Source organism: Cricetulus griseus, chromosome 2 (genome assembly GCF_003668045.3).
Source record: "Cricetulus griseus strain 17A/GY chromosome 2, alternate assembly CriGri-PICRH-1.0, whole genome shotgun sequence".
In the NCBI taxonomy this organism is placed as follows: domain Eukaryota; kingdom Metazoa; phylum Chordata; class Mammalia; order Rodentia; family Cricetidae; genus Cricetulus; species Cricetulus griseus.
The window spans coordinates 309,863,900-309,887,947 of record NC_048595.1 but is presented as its reverse complement, the minus strand read 5'-3'; the positions used below and the strand labels follow the sequence as shown (position 1 = coordinate 309,887,947).

The window sequence follows — 24,048 nt, the reverse complement described above, 5'->3', positions numbered from 1 at the left end:
CCTTCAGAGCTGGTTCCTAGGGAAGAACCACAGTGGTGCAGATAGACCAGTTGGAAGGAGCTGCAGTGCCTATATATTTGGATTTTACACTGTGTGGAGAGGAAAACTAGAGTGTGGTTAAACACAAAATGTATCACAAATGGAAAGCAAGCACATACTGTAGAGAAAATTTGAATGTTGGGACAGACCATAATTGTTATTATGAGACTGATGGCTGGAAAGGAGATAGATGTGGAACGTTGGGCTTCTATGTTTCCTCACCATGTTAGAAATAAAGAAAATGCATGGTGATGTATCAGTGTGGGGGATTAGAAGCCAGCACCTTGTACATGCTAACAATAATCTGTACCAGTGCTGCAGCCATTCTGTAATTTGTGAATGAAATTAATATCAAGGATGTAGAGAAATATATTGGTACTAATCACTGTTTCTGTTGAATGTCACAGAAAGAGCCTGGACACTACCAACAAAGTACTTTCTTTTTTAAAAAGCTGCAAAAGCTAAAACCATAAAATTTTCTTTCTTTGCTTTTATTGCAAATTTATGCAATATATTCTGGTCATAGTTTCTGCTTCCCCATCTCCTCCTGGATCCGCCACACCTCCCCACTCATCCAACTCTGCAACTTCTCTCTCTGTCTTTAGAAAACAAATAGGAAAACTTAAAAATGAAAAACCAAAAACCATAAGAAACACACACACACACACACACACACACACACACACACACCATAAAAACACAAAGTTGGGAACCACGGTATATAAGCAAAAGACCAGTAAGGATAAAAATGTACAAACAAAGCAACATGAGACCAAACAAATAAAAAATAAAAAATCAACAGAAACACCATTGAGCCCGTTTTGTGGCCATCACTGATGGGATGGGTCCTCAAGTATGATTTGTATACCTCGTGTTACACTGGGAGAAAACTGACTTTTCCTTTGTGAGCAGTTGTCAGTTAGAGATAGAGTCTTGGTTGGATGGGAAAGTGTGTCCACTTCCCCCTCTCACACTGGGAACCCATCTGGCTTGAGCCTGTGCAATCTCTTCGTTGTGCCCCAGTCTGTGTGAGTTCATATATGCACCAGTCCTGCTGTATCTGTAAGACACTTTTTCCTCTGTGTTAGCTATCCCCTCTGGCTTTTAATCATTCTGCCTCCAGAACCATAGAAATTATTACTCGTTTTGGTAGCATGCATTTTTGAGATAAATCAAAAGGCACCTTTTTTGTTTGTTTTGAGCTTATCATTAACCTTTCTGATTGCTTTCATAATTGACCGTAGTCTTTTTAACCCTATGTTCTAAGAAGTTTTCTTTTTTTGTCTCTAAAGATTTGATGTGGTATGAAATGTAAGCACTGGCCCTTAATTCTAGTATCAGATTTGATGGAAATCCTGTTATATGTCCTGATAGTGTTGCAGGCTGCTTGTTACTACTCTTTTATGAACACTTCCAGCCGAATAGGCAGGCTCTTGATGGTGGCAATAAGCAACCCATGCTTAGGTTATTGACTATTTTAAGGGATAAAATTAAAATTATTATTTAGTAGCAGATATTAAATCCAGCTTTCCTCCATGGGGCTGACAAGTTTAGCGATAAGGAAGGTATTAGTTACTTAGCATATATATATATATATATATATATATATATATATATATATAAAATTTTCAGTGTCTCTGTCCCCAGAGGAAGCATGGCTCAAGAAGAACACTGGACTATGAGTCCTGATTCCTGGCTTTTGATCCCATCACAGTGTGAACTGGCAGAATAATCCTGGAGATTTGTATCACCCAAGGTGTTAGTCACCTTATATCTGAAATTAGTAAACCTACTAGTGCTCATTTTGTTGTCCTACTACTAATTACTTCTAATTTTGATATGTAATCATTATTTGAAAGCATGTCATCTTTTGCAATTTGATTGGTGAACTTGCTCTCTGATGATGCAGTACCTGGGATCTTATTTACCTCTTCAGGATCAACACACACACACACATGTTTTGAAGATGTGTAGTACTTATCTTCAAAACAGAGTTTGGCCTACTCTGTAAATGTGTTCAGAAAACAATATAACACAGATATTGAAGGCAGCTTGTTTTCAACTTGTAGCTAAACATGACATTCAAATGTTAATTGGATGAATAAATCTTGTTCATTTTTACAGACATGGAAATGTCAATGGAATAAAACTATTTATCACAAGATAATGGTCTCCTGCTGCCAGATAAATGCCAAGATGAAGATAGTTATTGAAAATGTATCAAAATATCCCAGTGCTGTTTATTGAAAATAAAGGTTGAGGGAAAGTTCAGATTTTCAGGTCAGACATGAGAAATGCCCTGCTTATGCCATTAGTACGTTACTGCATCAAAGGCAGTGTGCATGGTGCGGAAACATGGGGACCATCTAAGAATTAGCAGTTCAGAAATGGATCTGTTAGCTTTGAAATTACTGAATGCAGAATAGGGGCTGGGAGTACTTCCTGAGCATTTTCTGTGTTCCTAAAACAGTCCTGTCAAGGGTCACTCATGTACACCTCATGAGAACAAAACCCTGAAAGGATTGTTGTATGCCATGTATAGGAAATGTAACTGAGATTCAGGCGACAAAGAAGTAAAGTAACTGAGATACACACAGAGGGCAATTGCCCACCCTGTGATTAAACATGGCCCAGATTCTAAGCCTGCTCCTTCTGCTCATGTCCTATATTTCTTCTTGGACTCTGACTCTGTTCACTACAGTGATACTTAGTGTTTTGAGTACAGTATTTCCCGGAGTTGTGTTGCACTCTTTTGAGCCAAGTTATTCAATAAATGATGTGTTTTCATCAGGTAAAATTGGATATTTGTCTAAGGAAAAGGCCTATCTGCTGTCTGAGATCTTACTTCTGTGAATGGACAGAGTGACACAGATTCTAGCATCTTGACACCCTTCCAGCAGTGCATCTCGAAAACCTTGGTTAACACTTTCTTCTTTTGAGTTTGAACTTAGCCACCTACTTTCCCTCTCATCTATGTGCATTGTAAGTTCCATGATGGTCTTTATAAAATACTCTGAATGGGCACCAAGTATAGAGAGATGATTGAAAGTTCCTAAATGACTAAAAGGAGAATTTTTGCTCACTGCAGTTTGTTGCTAATCTCTTCATGCTAGCCTCTCAGGGTTCTCCATCATCCCATCTCCCACTGATAACTGACACCGTATGCAGGTGCCTCTGTCTTCTGTGCTCTCCAGCACTAACTAGGTTTCCCTTGACAATAGCCTCTTTCTATTTAGTGTTTTAAGATATGCATATACTTTTCATGGTTTTCCCAGTAAATGGTAAGCTACTTACTGCAAGAAATTATGTTTCCCTTACATTTCGTCTCCTTGATACCCAGTAGAATGAACAATAATTGGAACATTATTGTTAATCAACAATAAAGAGTCATGGGTGTGGTTTCTTCGAGGACCAGAGGAATCATCAAGGCTCCAGCAGCATCCATAGCAGACTTCTGGGTATAAGAAAGTCCATTTCCTGAACTTTCCCTTATGCTTGTATCTGTCATTTCTTTCTGAAACATGTTTGGCTTTTATTTATTTTATAAAATTCCTAAAGGTAATAGACATATCTTAGTTGTTGTATGAATACAAAGGAGAGAAGATTGGATGTTTAATCCCCCCTCAGAAAGAAAATAGTAATTCACATGGAAGTCTCATATCTAAGTGTGTGTGTACACCTGTAGAGATTTTTCAGGAAGTTGGGACACTTGGTACTTTACAGCAACAGCAAGCACCATCATGTCTCATGGGTCACTAACACAGCCTCTCATGATGTACTTTCACAGATGGGAGACCTTTAGCCCTGAAGGATATATGGGAAGGAGTCCACGAATGCTATAAGACACGTCTGCTGCAGGGACCATGGGACACCATTACCCAGCAGGTCAGTTTTTTTCATCTAGTTTCCTTACCAACTTCTTTCCCTGTTTTAATCCTTCACATCCTTAGAGATTTCAATTCAAAGACAGTTTCCTTAAAAACATCATCCCAGACCCAGACATGGTTTACTCTCAGACATTATAAACTTTCCTTAAAAACATCATCCCAGACCCAGACATTATAAACTTTCGTGACACCCTATCCTTTTCTTCTATGGGGCTTATTATAATCTGAATTACATATTTGGGTGATTCCCTTTTAAAAGCAATGTTGTGAACTCCTTTTTGAGCAGACAATGTTTGTTCTCCTGTTTTACTCTTCATCATATGATCTGCGCCAGCATAATACATAGTGCATACCAGGTGCTCAACAAAAGTTTGCTTTCTGTGTGAAAATAGAATCTAAGTTGGCACACACATTCAGAAACAGGAGCTTCCAGCAGCCAGGAGGTAGACGCAGGAGGACCTCAGTAAGTTTGAGGCCAGTCATGACTACATGGTAAGAACCTCTCTCAAACAGAAAAGAAGGAAGGAAGGAGTGAGGAAAGGAAGGAAGGAAGGAAGGAAGGAAGGAAGGAAGGAAGGAAAGAAGGAAGAGCAGTCTAGCCTGAGAGCAAGCTGTCTAAAGAGATGACTCAGTTTGTAAGGTGCCTGCTGTGCAAGCATAGAAACTTGAATTTGGACTCCCAGAATTCTGTTCCCCCAGTGTTGCAATGGAGATAGGCAGATCCTAGATGTCTGAATCAGTGAACTACACATGCACACATTTTACACACAGAGAGACAGAGATAGACATGGAATACCCAGAAATGTATACCTTTGACTGAGAAAATGTTTGCTTTTAAGTCTCAAGGAAGATGACAAAGGGTGTAAAAAGATGCAGAATCATATGCTAAATATGTATGTCTTTAATTTTTCTCCTTTTTTTGATACAAGATCTCACTGTGTAGCTGGCTGACCTACAGAAGTAGGTGCCTTGGCTTTTGTTGCCTATAATTACTTCTCAGTCTTACTTGTAGGTGCATTTACAAAAGAAAATATGAACTCTTGAATAGCAATAGGTTTGCAATATGCAAAATATGAAAATAGATTTACAAAAGGAGGTATAAACAGCAAATTTGCAAAAGTATAGAAAACAGGTTTGTCAAATCATGTCATTATTACTGATATTATTAAAACAGTAGTTAATTATCTCAGAAATTTAAAATTACTACTTTGCAAACATCATAGCCTTTAAAATAAGCTTTATGTATATAAAAAAATTTCTTTAAGTCTCTGTTTAACTTCATAAAAACTTCCTTTAAAAATGGCTTTATTAGTCATTAGACTATACCCTTCTGTGGCTTTGATCATAATTATGGCGGTTTATGTACCCGTCATCATAAGTAGTTCCTTGGGATGGCTTCAAGTGACTGTTTTGTTGGTTTTCAACTATGGACAAAACTAGCACTAGGCTCCTTTCACACTGCCCTCGGATTACCCCTTTTCTTTTCAGCATGCTCCCCCAAAATAAATGCTGCCCCTCCCCCCACCATGAGTGAAGTCTGGCATCCATAGCTCTCTGCTCCTTCCTCTTGGCCCCTTTCATGCCTTCTTTAGCACTGCTGACTCATGCCACTCCCTTCAGCCCTGCAACTGCTCTGCAAGTACTGTAGGAACCTCTAAATGCCTTACCTGCCTTCAGTGGCTGCCACTCCAACGCCCACTTGCTTTCTAACTTCATCTTTTATTCCACTCTGTGCAGCTCTTACAGACCGTGGCTACTGATTTCTTTATACCCACCTTATGTCACTTGCTTTGAAACTCTTTCTAGGTTTAATGCCTTCTTCTTTCTGTCTGGAAATTTCCTACCCACTCTTCCATTGACTCCTTTCTATCAAACAACAGCAGTTCCCTCTGCAATCCAGGTTCAGTAGACTGGGTAGATGTGTGGTTCCTGTGATTACAGTAATTTGATAAATAAGCGAGACGGTTACATAGATGCTGGCGAGATGGCTCAGTGTGTAAAGGACTTACAGCACAAGTCTGGCAATCTGAGTCTGATCCCCAGAACTAGTGAAAGGTAGGAGAGAACCAGCCCCACAAAGTTTGTCTGCTAGTCACCACATGCATATCGTGGTGTGCGCACCTGCACTTACAGACAAATCATAATAACAATTTAAAAGTAACCATGTAGGCTTTGAGCAAGACCATCTTGTTTAATGGAAACTGATTTGTATTAATTTTTGTGTATGCCAAAGTGAATGCTGTTTGAACTTTCGATATTTTCAATGACTACCACTGCCAGAAATGTATAACACTGAGTCAAAATCCACAGGACAGACAGAGAAAATGTTTGTTTTGAAGTGTCAAGGAAGATGGCAAAGATATAGGAAGATCATAAGCAAAATGTGTATGGCTTTAATTTTAGCATTCTCTCTATATACATATATACACTGTGTAGCCCGGGCTAGCCTAGAACTCACTGTGTTGACCAGGCTTACCTCAAACTCACAGAGATCTTCTGCCTGTGCCTCCTAGTGCTTGGGTTAAAGGTGTGTGCCACCACTCCAACTTTAAGTACTTAGCTCCTTCCTTTTTTAAAAAAAAAATATCTATTTGTTTATTTAATATCCTGACTGAAGTTCCTCCCCTTCCTGGTCCCCCCCCCCATCCTGCTCTGTCTCCCACATCCTCTCACTCCTCCTCCATTTCTGTTCAGAAAAGTGCAGGCCTCCCATGAATAGCAACAGAACATGACATACCAAGTTACAGAAAATACTAAGCACCTCCTCATATATTAAGGCTGGGCAAGGCAACCCAGTATGAGGAGTGGGATCCCTAAAGTCAGTAAAGAGTCAGAGACAGTCCCTGTTTCTACTGTTAGGAGTCCCACAAGAGGACCAAGCTACACAACTGTCACATACATGCAGAGGGTCTAGGTCAGTCCCCTGCAGGCTCTCTGTCTGTGTGAACCTCTATGTGCTTTGTTCCTCCTTAATTGTGTTCCTGATTCTTTTCCTGTCCTCTTCCTTTTCCTCATTACTGACTCTGTTGTTTATCTCAATGCCAAACTATTCATAGTTCCTGGTATGTCGTATATATTTGTGTTTTAACTCCACACATCTCTGTTAGAGCCCATGACATAGGAATAGAATTTTTAATTCAACTGCATTTCCTTTTGTTTCCTAACCCTGTGTTACCAGTAGAGTTATTTCCATTGATGGGATATCTAAGATGTTTACTCATAAAATGAACTAGTCTGTACACTCTTTTTAAGAATTGTCTAATATATTTTAGTTTGTAGACATTTAAATGCCCCTTTTCCCCATTTGTCATAGTGCTGTCATGTTACACATCAGTAAGCACTGTTATTTCTAACAAGGGGCTCACTTGATAGATATTTTGTGTGCCCAACTATAAAATTTATACTTTGGGGATTTCTTTTACTGGAATTTTGATTGTGGGTAGTTTAAATAACTTCTCCTGATAAGCCTCCTACTAAAATCTTCCTTTAAGCTTTAGAGTCACTTAACCAAGTACCTGCCCAAGCAGTCAAGACTGAACAAGAAAAACTCATTTGTAGCCATGGGCACCACTGGGCATTTGACAGTCATTATATGTATTTCCTCTGAAGATCTTGGTTCTTAATCCCAGATTGGCTAACAGTTTAGTATTTATCTTTTCCTTTGCTTGAGATCTTTGGAAGAGTAGATCTACATTTTTTTTATATAAGAGTTTGTCCATGGGAGTAAAAAAAAAAAAAAAAAACAAGGTGTCTTCAATGGGAGAGAGTGGAAGGGTGTGTTACAGCCCTAGAGGAGGATAAGCTGATAGCATATTGGTGCCACCAAATAGTAGACACCGTTTTGCAGAATTATGCTAATGAATCATTAGCTTGCAGACTGAACACTGTAATAATATCCTGTCCCCCAGAGTGCCTTAAAAACAAAAGCAGCCTTTGCATAATATAGAATGTATTTCACTTCATTTTCAGGCCTGATTGTGCTCATATGGTTTGTTCCTCTTCATCTTCAGTAATCACACTTCTGTTCTCTCAGCATTTGTCTTGATGATAAGGGCTTGCTCATGTCAGACATGAACCCTCTCTCTTGAAGACAAGCCACTCATGAATCTCATACATCTGATTATGGTGATTGCTCACCTGCCTTTGTCCAACCTTACAGACTAGCTATTATCTCAACGTTGAAGCCTAATAAAAACTTCCTAAAGAAAGTTAACCAGTACCTAGTTGGATCTGGCTAAATTGCTAAAGTGAATGTTACCATGATTGTCACTGTAGGTGTGAGTGTTGTGTTTTAGGACAAAGAAGTTTTATCATCTTAGGATGGACTAATATCACAGGATTTTAAGACAAAAAGCAGATGTTCAATTTTTACTTAAAGGAGTTTGTGTGTGGAGTTGTATATAATCAAATAAGTAGGTTAGGTTTTTTTTTCTTTCCTATTTCCTTAAACTTTGTATTTTAGGAAATTTCAAAGATATCCAAAAGTATAGATGATAGTATGTATACTTACAAACTTGTGGTGATATTATTTATTCATTTAGTCAGTAGTGGCTAAACCTAGGTTTCCCCATGTGATAATCAGATGTTCTAACCACATAACTATACCCCGGCCTCAGACTGCTTTATTTGTTCATAGTTTTTGGTATCTAACCTAGTTTGGAATTTTTTGGACACAAACCTTAGGCATCATTTTTCTCATCCATAAATATTTGAGTATGCATCTTAAAAGTGAAGCCTTTGCATAAGTATTTATAGCAGTGGTATTTATAATAGCCCCAAAAGGAAACAAAATAGGTGTCCTTCAGTGGTGAATGTTTAAACAGATTGTGGTACACTCTTGCCCTGGAAGGATAGTAAGTAATCAACAGGATTCAGTTAATGGGACACTCACCAACCTGAATGAATCACTACACAATTAATCCCAGTGGAAAAAAAAAACCTGCAAAGTTTCATAGTGTATGATTCCATTTCTTTTTTACATATATTTTTCCAAAGTTTATTTATTCTTTCACAATTACACACACACACTACAATGTTTTTTTTTAATCAGTTACTCCCCATTATCCTTTTCTTCATCTTCCCACCAAATCCTTTCATTCCATGGTGTGTGTGTGTGTGTGTGTGTGTGTGTGTGTGTGTGTGTGTGTGTGTGTAACTCACTGAGTTTAATTGGGGTGTCTTGCATGAAGATGGGTTTATGGGGGGGGGATTGCTTAAGAAAAGGCAGTCTACTGAGAAATATGACCCTGACTCCAAACCATGACGTCTCTATAGCTCATTTTGGAGCCTCTCTCCCACCCGTGGTGGGATTTTGACCACAGTGATATTGTACAGGTCCTGAACCAGTAACCACAGCAGCTATGAGCTGATCTGTGCAACAGTCATACTGTACGCAGAAATCAGCATTTCATAGCACTGCTTCCCATCCTCTCGGTCATAGATTCTTTCTGCTCTTCTTCTGTGATGTTCACTTGACCCCTTGGAGGGCTGTTGTGGTTGTCCAGTTGTTTTCAGCACATTGGCTAGTTATGAGTCTGTGCCTTAACTGTTGCCCACTGCATACAGAAGCTTCTTTGACCAAGGCTGAACACAGATTAATTTACAGGTGTAAACATAATATTTTTTGAAGGCAGTTTGCTATCATGTCCATTTATCAGTACAACAGTAGTAGCTTACCCTAGGGACTATGCCCTCCTCACCTATGACCTTTGCCCAGGATTACAGTACCATGGATGAGTTTGCTTATTGAGTGGGCATACCTAAAGCTCAAACAGAAAACAGCGAGTTACCCTTACAACTGTCATACCACTATTGCACCAGTAGGTGTATCCTGCCTGAAAGTTGGTACTGTCACTCACAGGAGTCACAGCAGGATATGATTATGAATGAGTTTTCTCCCACAGCAGTCTGCATGGTAGTACAAGTGCCAGCCAGCCATGAGGAACTTTGCAGCTCAGTTTCAGCCTGATTACTCTCTTGCTTGCAAGCAAAGCAGTGGGGTCCTCACCAGTAAAGTCTCCTTATCTAGTTCTGGAGCTCAGCCAAGAAGAAGAACTGAGCTGTATTGTTTTGGGGCCATCTAGGGCCTGCCCAAAAGTACACAGAAGTCCCCCACACTTGGTGTAGAGTTGTAATAGCTCATAACTTCTAGGAACAGCATCACCAAGCCATGAAGGATGTGTCTGTGTCCTTCCTTTATATTTTTAATGGGTTACAAAATAGTGGGTTTCCAAATGACATTTTTAACATCTTGCATTTTGGTTAACTGTCTTGTTTGCCCTCTCCCCCAGCCCATCCTCCTCCCCTCCCTTTCCATTCCTAGTATTCCCCATCGCTACTTCGTGTTCCCTGTGTTCTATCCTACTTGTCCCCGGCACTCACCCTTCCCATAGCAGCTTTCTGGTTTCCTGGCATCCACGATACTCTAAGTTGAATACAAAATTAGATTCAAAATTAGGTTCCATATAGAAGGAAAACATGTATCATTTGTGCCTGGGTTATCCCACTTAATTTAACTTTTTTCTAGTCCCATACATTTACTTGCAATTTTCATCTTTCAGTACCTCTAGGTAGAATTCCATTTTGTTTATATAACACATCATCATTTAATGGATATCTAGGCTGATACTCTTTCCTAGCTAATGTGAATAGCACACCAATGAATGTTAATGAGCAAGTGTCTCTATAGTAGGATACAGAGTCCTCTGGGTGTATGCCAAGAGTGGTATAGCTGGATAATACTGGAGTTGTATTTCTAAAGTTTTGAGGAGCCACTGTGTTGATTTCTACAGGAGCTGTACCAGATGACACTCCAAGCAGCAATGAATAAGGTTCCTCTTTCCCCGTGTCTTTGCCAGTATTTGTTGTCATTTGATCCCTTGATGATACCCGTTCTAACTAGGGTGAGAAAAGAACTCAAAGTAGTTGCAATTTGCATTTCCCTGATGGCTAGTGATACTGACTGTTTTAAAAATGTTTATGAAATATTTGTATTTCCTTTGAGAACTGTTCAGATATATAACCAATTTTTTTTAGAGATGGATCTTTATTTTTCCAAATTTTTTTCTGCAGATTTTTTTATTTGAATTAGAAACAAGATTGTTTTACATGACAATCCCAGTTCCCTCACCCTTCCCTCCTCCCCTAATCCCCCTCCCCAACTAAAACCCTACCTATCACATATCCTTTCTGCTTCCCCTGGATGGTGAGGTCTTCCATAGGGTGTCATCAGAGTCTATCGTATCCATTGGGGTGGGGCCTAGGTCCACCCCGTGTGTCTTGGCTCAGGGAGTATTCCTCTATGTGGAATGGGCTCCCAAAGTCCACACCTATGCTAGGGATAAGTACTGAACTACTACAGGATTGGGCTGGAGAGATGGCTCAGCCATTAAAGGCTAGGCTCACAACCAAAATTGAATTTTTTTATGTTTTGGTTTTTAGTTCATGTATTCTAGATGCATATACCTTCCTTTGTTGGAAGCTGGTAAAGATTTTCTCCCATTGTGAGGCCTGATTCTTAACTTAATTGACTGTTACCGTAGGTTTTTAATTTCATGAGGTACCATTTGTCAGTTGTTAACTGTTTTTCCCAAATGACCAAGGCTCTGTTTAGAAAGTCCTTAATTATGCCTGTGTCTTGTAGGACAGTACATCTTTTCTTCTAGTTTTTTCAGAGTTTTGGGCTTTGTGTTAAAGTCTTTTATCCATTTAGCGCATTTTTGGTCAAGGCAAGAGATAAGAATCTAATTCTTCTACATGTTATAGAACACTACATGTTATAGAAATCACAAAATCATAAATTGACAACAGGTTTATGGTTGTCAGGTGCTAGGGCAGGCTGTGTTATGGTGGTAAAGGTGGCATGGAGAACTCTGCTTTTCCATACCTTCACTTAATGAGTGCCTTAGTTGTAATGAGGTACTGTGATTATACAGGATGTTGCTATTGGGAGAACTGAGCATAGGTTGCAAAAGATTTTTTTATATCATCTCTTTCAGCTCCATGAAAAACTACAATTCTCATAATAGAAATTTTTAAAAAGCTGAAAACTCTCAAAAATGTAAGTGTGATTCTGTCATAACTAAAATTGGAAAAAATGTGTAATATCATTGAGCAAGCAAACACTATTTAAATTTTTTGTGCTGTTTTCAATCAAGATCCAAATAAAATTTATGCATTATAATGGCCAACATCACTTACAACTTTATGAATCTATGTAAAATCTATGTAGATTTTCATTCCTCCCTCTTTTTCATGGCAATTTCATTGCTCAAGAAACAGGTTGTTTGTCCTACAAGTTTTTTGCAGTCTGTATTATTTTTCCTGATTACATCACTATGATGTTTAACATGTTCTTCCCTTTACGTTTTGTGAGCTGGTAGTTAGACATTAAGGTTTAATCTAATTTGCACTTGATTTGGGCAGGGCAGGAATACTCCATATAAGGGTTTTCTTATTGTGCTCAATAAGGAAGAACATAATGCCTGATTGTGGCTGTTTTTGTGATGTTAGTAGCATCTACTGATAACTATATCATTAACTCACTAAGGATTGCAAAAATTATGGTTTTTTTTTTTTATTTATCAGTTGAACTATTTCTCCCACCAGTTTAGTTACCTGAGAAAGACTTCTAGAAGACACCAAGAATTTTTTTTTAATGTGGGAAGTTTTATTGGGGGAAGGGAAGGGATAGAGAAAGGGAGCACAGACTGGCCTCAAGGCAAGAGGGAGGGGGTGCAGAGAGGCAGAGAGCTAGAGAGAGAAAGAGGGAGAGAGGGGACAACAGAGACATGGACCAGGGGAGAAGAGGAGGAAAAGGAAAAAGGGCAGAATTTTGTATTGAATATCTATTAATGAATATTAGTGTTTTATTTCAATTCATGGCAGTGATTATCTTTATTGATGTTCAATTTGTCTTAAATTACTAGTGAACATCTCTTTAACTTCTGAGTAATTTTGGTACAACTCATGTATTTTTAATGTCTTTTTTGCTTAATGGTAGGAGAGATTGCACATTCATGTTATACATGTTCTGCCCAAATTTGAAATCAGTTATTCCCAAGGAAAACTGATTGCTTTACCAAATGGTAAAGCGTGTGTGTGTGTGTGTGTGTGTGTGTGTGTGTGTGTGTGTGTGTGTGTGTGTGTGTGTGTGTGTGTGTGTTGAGCTAGACTTTAAATCTCAGTTACAGGACCCTCATCAAATTATGAAGCACTTTGTGTCTTAGTTTAAGAGATGATACTAGGATCTACAGAGTTTGTGGAAAACTCAAATCAGTATATATATGTGTGTATATAAATACTTTGAACATTGTCTAGGACACATAAGAAAATAAATTATATAAAAATAATCAGCATTACTTCTGGGAAAACAATTATTTCAGTAATTTTTACAATAACATGAATAAACTAGATTAAGTTTAGGGTTTGACCCACCTTTGTCTTTTCCCATTTAGTTGATACTAAACCCTGTGCCTTAGTCAACTGCATGGACCTTAAGATCTGTCTGCTCAAGGTTACTTCACTCTTTTCCCACCTTCCCCTCATTCTCTTTCATCACAGCTTTGTCTTTGTGGAGTCTGCATGAGTTCATTTTGTGTACCAAAGGAAAATATCTGAACATGGGCGCTTCACTTTGAAAAATAAAAAGGAAGCTTATTTAAGTTTCCATTTTGGATGCAGACAGTTCACCATTGAGCACCCCCACCTGTTGACCTCTGATGAGGAGGTCTTTGGCTGCTTTACAGCAAGGCAGAAAAGCAGAAAGGGAGACAGCGACATGTATTAGAGATCACATACCAAAAAGTAAAGGCAGAGGGTTCAGGGCCACCTTTGCTTGTTATTCTTATGCTACACAAGGGAGCTGACTAGTGTTCTGTGGTCATTACACTAACACCTTTTGAGAGGTCAGCCTCTGTGGAGAGTAGTCTTCACTATCCACTTGCCTGAATTTGGAACTGCCTAGGAGATATACCTCTGGGTGTGTCTCTAAGGGGCTTTCCCAGAGAGTTTTAACTGAGGTGGGAAGACCTGCTTGAGGTGGTGGCACCGTTCCATGGTCTGGAGTCTCAAACTGAATAAAAATGGGGACAGGAGAAAGCCAGATGAATAGAGCATTCCATGCTCTCAGCTCCTGATCTGTTGAGATGTGAGCGAGATGTGAGGAGTTCTGGCTCTATACTCCCAACACCATGATCATGCCTGTGTCACCATTATGTAGAGTCCCCTCCTGAACTGTGAGACCAAACCAGTGCTTCTTCCATTGAGTTGTTTCTGTTAGGAATTTTATCTGCTCACAGCCATGAAGAAAATAACTAATAACCATCTTTCTACTAGGCTCAACTACCTAGTAGACCAAATTTCTAGTATATAAAGTTTGGGATACACACCATAGCCAAATCCAAACAGCAGCTGGCTCCTTTTCCCACACAAAAGTACTAAATTTATATTTTATTACTGTTGTAATAGGGATGATTATATTCACATCATATATCAAAATACTTAATTTCACCTAAAAGTTGTTTTTTTATTTTTACAAGTAATATAAACATTTTCATGGGCCTGTAAAGAGTAGACAGCCCCTAGGTGCAGTCCCTTTGCTAAGGAATGAACTACAGGACTATAGACACTTCTGGTAGCTGGTCTTCTCATGTCTAGTCTTAGTCTTGCTATCACTTCTACCTACAACTACTAACACATGAATAAAGTATGGAAGGTATGGGTTCTTTATATGATTTCCAACCATGCAGCTAATGTGCTAAAGACATATTGTTTCTATTTTCAAATTCCCAAACCACAAAGGAGTCTACTGTGTTGTATCATTTTGTATACACATTTGTATTCAGACTCCTGAGTGATGAACACACATGCATGAAAATCTCTTCTGTGTGATGGCTTTTTCAAAATTGCCTTCTCTTCAACTCCCTGCTTTGCTTCTTAGCAGTAAGCAGGAGAGCTATGTGTGAAACTGAACCTATATCTTATTTCCTTTTAAATACATTATTTCTAGCACCCAAACTGTATGGTTTAAATTTGAAAGCCAAGAATTTTGAAGCACTTTGTTTCCTGGTTCTATGTGCCTGCAGGGGATGAGTTCAAGTCAGTGAATGATCCTAAGTGGGTGGAATTACAAAGGCACATATTGGTTGTTTTTCATCCTTGCATCTAATGTCCTGTGCCAGAACCAGCTTAAGGGACTGGGGAGATAGCTCTGCTTAAAGTGTTTGCTACACTAGCATGAGGACCAGAGTTCAGATTCCCAGATCCTCTGTAAATACTTAATGGCTGTGACAGTCCACCTGTAATTTTAGTCTGACAACAATGGAGATGGGATCTTTTGAGCAAGCTCTGTAGTGAGACTAGTCATATTGATGAGCTCTAGTTTTGATTGAGAGACCCTGTCATTGAGCAAAATGATCAGCAATTGACAGTGATTTCCAACATCAACCCCAAGCCCCCACTTGCATGTTTACAAACATGTGTCCACATACACACAAACATGTATACTATACATGCATTCCCACATACACACGTGAAAATAATAAAGAATTACCTAAGGATCTATACAAAGTAAAATACGAGGAGCCTTGTAAAACACATATTTACCTAATATACCATGACTCCCTCTTGAAAACTTGGACTTGCCTGAAACATGAAAAACTATGATAATTTCAGTTAGTTTCATTTTCTTACCACATAAAGTTTCTCAAATATTAAAAAGGCATGTATATAGTACTCAACCACAACAAAATACTTCAGGTGTCTTTGGTATATAGATTCCTTTTGACTCTTGGTGCTCCAGGAAGTCATTGGCTAAGGAGCCTTAAAAAATGAAGCTTCGTGTGTTGCCTGATGATTTATAATGATAGCTGATAAACTGATGATTTAATTGTGCTTCCTCTAGTAAGAATTTTAAGTGTTGAAGCAAAGCTGCCTTACGTGATTAGCTTTCTTCTGAACTCCTGAGAGTCTCTAGACATCTCTTTTACACAACATCTGATAAGTGACTTTTAACTCTTCCTATTTTAAATAATACAGATCAATTAAAACACACAGCTGCTTACCAAAACCTCTCAGTGTTGTTCTAGGTCTCCATGGGTGTTTCCTGATGGATCATAATGACATCAATTTAGTGCACCTGGTAGGATCTGCGTGAACTGGAAGTGGCTTAATTCTTAAATGACAAAAAAATTAAGATGCTTTATGGATTACTGCTGCTTCTTCCGAACCGCTGCCAGCTCCATGGCTGGCTTCTTTCACGGTGCAGTTTGATTTAAACAGGACCGCTGCTGTCGTGTGGTTGTTTTGTCTGTAATTTGCGGCTAATTTGTTCTATCTGAGTTTGAAGGTATTTGGGGCACTAATAAGTCATTCAGTAAGCATGTTTATGCAGGCACAGTGCTGTATCTATCTTTCAGGAAGTTTTTTTTTTTTTTTGTAGACATAATATTTTAACAGTTCCCAGTAATTCTGTCACTTTCTTAACTTAAGGGGATGAAATATGCTCCAATCATTGTATACTCACTTACTTTGGCATCCTAATTATGACAGGGCTGTTTTTCTCTCTGACTCCACGAGTAATTGTTTTTAGGTTGTCAATCTGTATGTGTGTTGTAACTTTTAATATTTACTGAATGTTGATGGCCATGAATACTGTATATCATCAAAGTACTTCACTTTCCACATTCATTGTTTTATCAATCCAGAAAACTCTGCTATTATTCATAGTCTATTATTTTATTATTCTATTATTTTCTTGCTTGTAGAAAATGACCACATTTTAATAAAGTCTTTATGAATTTGGTTTGTGCCCTTCACTCTCCTTCCATAAAGAGGCATATGAAGATCGAGAAATGGCTTGTTGATTAAGAGTACTGCTGATTTTTTTTTTTTTTTTTTTTTTTTTTTTTTTTTTTTTTTTTTTTTTTTTGGTTTTTGGAGACAGGGTTTCTCTGTGTAGCTTTGGAGCCTGTCCTGGCACTCCCTCTGGAGACCAGGCTGGCCTCAAACTCACGGGTGCACTGCTGCTTTTGCAGAGGACCCAAGTTCAGCTCCCAGTACCAGCTTCATTGGGCATCTCACAACCACCTGTAGCTCCAGCTCCAGGGGATCAAATTCCCTCTTCTGGGCTCCACTGGTGTATACACATGCGTGCATATATTTAAAAAGAGGAAGCAGCATATGAAACTTCTTCCTCATTGTCTTTGGCTAATTTGTCTTTTATAAATAAATATCTTAAGTTGTCAGTGCTGCCCAGGTGCTGGAGTGACACTGTTTTCCCATCTGGCTTGAACTTTCTGAACTTTTTGACCATTTACCACTAATGTTCAAGTTGATCTAAATGAAGAGATTTCTTTTTTAGTTTAGTCCTGCTTACACAATTTCTCAGATGTTTTGTTTTGTTCCGTACTACTGAGTTGAAAATTCATAGTTTAAGATTGTAATTCTTATAACTAACCTGGATATGCCAATGTATTTGAGTTCACATGTTTAAGCCTATTTTACTGAATAATAAAAACAAGATGCTGGCTAATACTCTCTGTTTCACATGTGTCTAGTTGAGCAGAGTAACTCTTAGCTTTTTATCATAAACTTATGATCCAGCGCATCCCTTGAATTTATCCAAAGGCCTTATTTAAGGAGTTTAATAGTATGACATTAGAATTTCTATTCCCAAAAAAGGAGCAGCTTATAAATATAAAAATACCATTTAAAATATTTAATAATTCATTTTAATATTACTCATCCTAGCACATTTCATTTTGGTAATTACCTACCATCAATTTTTAATTTTTAATAAACACCTTAGTTCCCAAACTTCAAGTTTGAGGAATATTTATATTCTCATTTCCAATATTTTAGGAAGGAGTTAGTGGTGGATAGGTGGTAAGTAATGTCTAGAGATGCCCAAGAGAGAAGGAGGACATAGTAGGGAGAGGGAAAGAGAGATGGAGACTCCACCGGTGCATGAGGCTGGATGTTAGGACTAGAAGCTACCTAAAAAAGACACCTTTATTATTTTTTTTTGAAACAGTGTCTCATGTAGCCCAGGCTGGCTTCAAAGTCACTAAGTACAGGCCTTGAACTCGATCCTCCCGTCACGACCCCCACACGCTGGTTTACCACACTGTACCCTATATTTGATTGTGCTTTGCGTAGAATAGTTGCTGTACACACATGTTCTATCATGCATTTCTCTAACTTTAGTTTTCATTCCACTTTCATCCTCTTCAGCTTTTTCTTCCTCGTCATTTTCTCTGGTTCTTGTCCATGTCAGCTGCTATGTTCCCACATATTAATATTTATAGTCTATGTCTTATTTTAAAAATTAACCAATAAAGAAAGATGACACCAAAGTATGTCAAGTGTTTATGAAAGTCACGACCATTATCTTACAGTATACTGATGTTATTTTTTTCATTGCCTTTGTCCAGGTGTACTTCTTTCTGTCCAATCTGCTTTTCAAAAACTTGTCAAGTATATCTACTCCCTCTAATATACAGTGCTTACATATACTGTAACCAACATAGCAAGTGAAGGAGGACTACCTTAATGGGAGAAATAGAAAACCCAGGCTTAGGGATGTGTGTATGCTTTCTAGAACAAGAAATATGGAGGAAAGGCAGTTCAGTATGTTGCTTTATTCTATAATGGAAGGAAGGACACATATGTATCTGAAGAGACTAATTTTTTTCTTGTACTAAATCCCATGTAGATTTATGTCAACATAATTCTCCTTTACAAACATCACTTAAGCCTGTTAGAGGATATGAGGAGGGGATGTTGTTCAGCCTTTGTCTAGCAAAGCTGGCGCAGTGTGCTCTGGTGTGTAAGTTTATGCTGAGAAGGATCTTATTAGTAGCTTGCTGTCCGGGTTCAGCCTGCAGATGTGCATTGAAGGTTTAGAAATGCTTTGAATTTGAATGCTTGTAGAATAGGTTCATGTTAATCATGGTTGCATCTGCCTCCTCATTCTGTGTATTTTACTTCATTACTTTGATTATTTCAAAAAGCATTTTAATTTTTCTATAGTTTTATTAATAAAAGCAAAGGGCAACAATTCCTTGCCTGATTTAAGAAGGAATATGTATACATGTATATATATATATATGTTTGTATATATACATATATATATATATAATTTTCTATAAAACACAAGATACTATAAGTGAGAAAATTAAGTTATTTATAACATCCAAAACATTCTAAGTTAGCAGTGTTAACTTTCTGGAAGGTGTGTGTGTGTGTGTGTGTGTGTGTGTGTGTGTGTGTGTGTGTGTCTATGTAAAGATTCAGACATTATGCTGACTTGCCCCTGTCACCTGGCAGAATGCACTAAGGCAGTGCCCTGGTCATCCCAGCATTCCGTGGTTTCATAGTCTGCACACAGGTGTAAAGGACCCCTTTAAAAGAAAGACTCCCCCTCCCAATTAACCTCTCTTTCTCTCTCTTTCCTGCTGTTCCCCTGAGGCAGATAGGACTTTTCCTGTTTCCCTCTTCAGTCCTCTCTCTGTCTCCGTGTCTCTTTCCTTCCCTCCCTCCGTTTCTAATAAAACTTTTCACTTAAGCTCTGTCTGCCTGACGTGTTTGTCCCCCACCTTGGTCACCCTTGCCTGTCATGGAATATGCCAATGTCCCCCAGGCGTATTACCATAACAATAATTATACACTCAAATTAGTTATATCGTGGCCCTTGTTTTAAAAAATTTACATCACGACTTTCCATCACAATGTTTAAATATCTTTTAATGACTTGCAGAATTCTAAGCTGGTCTCAATTATTTTAACAGATTTTGTAGTGTGAAAATTGAGTGTTTTTCAGTTTTTATTACCAAGCTTCTGAATGAATATCCTTACATGTATAACTTACACAATTTCCAATTATTTCTTTGGATATAATCTTAGAATGGAATTGCCAAGACAATGCAGATTAACTTTTAAAGGTTCAGTTAGCCATTCCAGTGTCAGTTTCAGAAATTCCTCCTACAGCTGCATGTTAGAGTACCTATGTGAGTTATTGCTCACTGGCACTGGTCATAACCTTTCTTGTTAATGAATCACAATCTCTTTTTAGTTTTTTATTTAAATTAGAAAGAAGACTATTTTTCATGTCAATCTCAGTTCCCTCTCCTTTCTCTCCTCCCCTGCCCCCCACTAACACCCTACCTATCCCATACCCTTTCTGCTCCCCTGGGAGGGTGAGGCCTTCCATGGGGAATCTTCAGAGTCTGTCATATCCTTTGGAACAGGGTCTAGGCCCTCCCCCGTGTGTCTAGGCTGAGGGAGTATCCCTCTATGTGGAATGGACTCCCAAAGTCCATTCTTATGCTAGGGATAAGTACTGATCTACTACAAGAGGCCCCATAGATTTCTGAGGCCTCCTCACTGACACCCACATTCATGGGGTCTGAATCAGTGCCATACTGGTTTCCCAGCTATCAGTGTGGGTACCATGAGTTCCCTCTTGTTCAGGTCAGCTGTTTCTGTGGATTAACCACAATCTTATGTCAAGAATAATTGGGGACAAAGTTAAGAATCAAACTAACCGTAATGTTGCTCAACAAGGGATGAAATGTGTTTTCTTCCAGGTGGTAGGCACATATGTTTTAGATGCTGGAGAAGCTGACATATTGCCTCATTTTCTGGGTCTGATTTTCATTCTTGCCAAAACCAAGTATTCTTCCTCTATCCAGGGGTAGCCTGCAGGAGTAACTGCCAGCATTTTTGCACTTCATCAGATTTGTGTGAATGTATGAGCAGAACTGCAAGGATGCCCTTAAGTTCTTCCCTAAGCAACATAGGATAAGTAGGGTCTTGAGGTATAAGGCTTTTGTGGGTGTTGAGTTCTTCAGCTACCTCTTCTAGATAATAATGTCATGGAATATTTGATCAAGTAAAACTACATCGGAATGTACTCCTTCCCAAATGAAGATTATTTTGAATACTTTAGAATTGTTTTTGGCTCCTTTAGAACATGTTCCTAGTATGGCTTTGGTGTAGCTATATTTGAGCCATTTATGCTGGCTGTAATTGGCACCATATAATTTATTCTGTAAGCAGAACCAGGCCATCACCCTAAAGACAGGTTCTTTCACAGGAAACCAAGTACTTCCTTTTTCTAAAAGCTCCATGGAATTGGAAATAAATATGAAAGTGTGTGTCTATTATGTAACTTCCTAAAAGTAGAATTTGCCTATCTGAAGGTATTCTAGTAATAGCAACTGCCACTCAGGAAGCACTTTCCAAGTGCCAGGTGTTCTTCTAAGTTCTTTGTTCATAGGCTCCACACTTTTGTATAAAAAGAAATACTGAGACCCCGAAAGTAATGTGCTAAGAGTGCAGTATCTAAGAAAGGAACTAGAATCGGATCTCAGATACCTGTGTCTAGAAGACTGTGTCCTCAACCACTCTTTTATGACCTTGCATAGCTCTGAAACTGGCATCATATTAAAGATAGTATACTAAAGTGAGTCAAATCTACTGTGGAGTCACAAATTCCCTTGAGAATCTGATGAAAACTTTGGAATCTTTGACATGTAAAAATTTACAACCCTAAATCAGAAGTTCTGTAAACCTCAAAGAATATTCAAGTCCTTGGAATTTGTTGTGACCATAGTGCTAATAAATCATCCTCCATTCATGGTGATAGTAGGTCATCGTCCATGGTGATAGTAAGTCATCCTCCATCCATAGTGATTGTAAGTCATCCTCCATCCATAGTGATAGTAAGTCCTCCTCCATGCATGATGATAGTAAGTCATCCTCCATCCATGGTGATAGTAAGTCATCCTCCATGGTGATAGTAAGTCGATAGATAGCAAGTAACACCAAAGGCTGCAGATTCTGTACTTGAGAAGTGATGGATGCAATGGTGTCTATTTCTACAGTGTGCCTCTGGAAAGTGTTCCTATAAAATGAACTAACCTTGGTTTCTCACCTCTCCCAGTAAGGACTTCAACTACATGAACTAAATTCTGATTTTTCAACTACAATTTGATAGTTGATAGCTTGGCCCAAGGAGAGGTTCTTCAGTGGGTTGGAAAGTTGACATTTAAGTCAGAAATACTTGGGTTCATCCACGTACTAAGGACACATTATTTCATCTTTTACTGCCTCATCTGCAGAATAGGAAAGGATTCCATGCAAAGACTATAAGAACTACCCCCCCAAACTCCTCTCATATATTTGTGTCACAATGCCTGTCATATGCTCAGCCTCATGCCTGGCCCATGGTCAAAACCATGAGTATGAAATGTACTACACATAGCAATTTATATATCGTATACATATAACACTGCAGTGGCTAATGGAGTTGTTGAACTTTAAGTTTTCTTCAACAGAATATTCACAAGACTGTTTCCTTCAACAGAATATTCACAAGACTGCTAACAGTGTATGAAGTAGAGGCTACCATGTGAGTGCTTACTATACTTACTGAGTGAATTTAAAGGGCTTTACAATCTCATCCAAAAACTAACTAAAAAATACAAACAAACAAAAATCTGCACCTGTTTACATAAAAATTTCTTCAGTTCTGGCTGTCCTGAAACTCACTCTGTAGACCAGGCTGGCTTCCAACTCAGAGATCTGCCTGCTTCTGCTTCCCAAGTTCTGGGATTAAAGATGTGCGCCCCACCACCTGGCAAGAAAGATCTGCAATTTTAAACAATTTTCCAGTTGTCTAGCTTATTATGGGATGGGGCTGTCAAATCACAGGAGGCGTGTCCTAAAGCTTCAACAGGTGGAAGGAGTCTCTCTAGACCTCAGTGAGAATCTGTCCCCATCAAGCTTCTCCTTCAGCCATCATTTTAGCAGTTGCTATTAAGTCTGTGGCTAACCCTGTAGCCTCCCATTGAGATATAGATGTATTGTAACAAACCCTAAGTGCATCTAGTATGGGGCCGCATATATTGTGCCTACTTTTTAGACCACTTGCTGATGAAAGCAGTTAAATTGAATGCATGTCTGAGTAGCTTCCTCTAGTCAATATACTCATGTTCTACCAGGACTTACCCCCTTCTCCACCATAGCCTTATCCAAATGGTCTTTATTAATCAAAATTTGTGGTGGCCTATTCCTCAACCCTATTCCTCACATCCTAGCACAGTATTTCAGGGTTTTCACATATAGATTTGTTCATACAGCTAATGTGGAACCTCCACAAGAGGATAGTCCCAACAGCTGAGTTTCTACTCAGAGAGTTGCTTATGAGATCATTTGTGTTGGCCAGCTATACCTGGACAGGACATGAGGCCCACCCTGGCAAGTGAGTGATATGTCTAGTGACACTCCATTGGAGAAAACAGATTTTTTTCTCCCTTTCCCAGAAGGTATCAATTGGTTAGGAGTGGACCCTCTCTCAGCATTGGGACCAAGTCTCACTTGAACTGTGCAGGTCTTATGCTGTCAGAGCCTATGTGAGTTCATCTGTCAATCAGTCCTCTTGTGTCTGGAAGACACTGTTATCTTGAAGCCATCTATCACCCCTGGCTCTTACAATCTTTCCATGTCCTATTCTGCATAGATCCCTAACCTTTAGGGAGAGGAGTTTGATGAAGACACAGTGTTTAGAGCTGAGTGTCACAATGTCTCTCACTCTTCCCATTGTCCTGTTGAGGGTCTCTAAATTAATTCCCATGTACTGCAAGAAGAAACTCCTTTGATGCACTGACCTATGGGCATAGCAGTATGTCATTATGAAGATACTTTATTGATTTCTTCATTTAGCAGAATAATAGTATTAGGTTTTCCCCAAGTCCCTTGTCATATATGGGTTCCATCTCATGGAGTGGGTCTTAAGTCCCACCAAAAAGTGATCAGTTACTCCGATAACATTTGTGCCACTGTGGCACAGGAGGGTTTCTGTTATTTGTCACAGGATTTCTGTCTGGGTGATATTGATGATTACCTTTCTCCTCTGATAGTGGGAAGAGTATCTTCCTGTACCATGGACTCTAGTTAGTAAGGGCAAAGGTTCCATTTAGGTACCAACAGGACTTCCCCATATTTGATGACATAAAAAAGTGTTGTATTTATCAGCAAGGCCTTACTGTCAGGTTATGGAGATCAACCATGTATGGAAGTTTCCATGGGGTCTCTCTGGCTAGTGACTCAACAGGATGTA

At 38.8% G+C, this 24,048-nt stretch overlaps 1 protein-coding gene across 8 annotated transcripts in view; it reads left to right on the top strand.

Annotated features, from left to right (window-relative positions):
• Atg10 (autophagy related 10) overlaps nucleotides 1–24,048 on the top strand; it is a 280,774-nt gene that overhangs the window by 185,762 nt on the left and 70,964 nt on the right. For all 8 annotated transcript variants that reach the window (XM_027401757.2, XM_027401758.2, XM_027401761.2 and 5 more), the window contains one exon: nucleotides 3,827–3,924. In XM_027401757.2, the coding sequence (XP_027257558.1) occupies nucleotides 3,827–3,924 (98 nt within the window). The remainder of the gene's footprint in view (nucleotides 1–3,826; nucleotides 3,925–24,048) is intronic.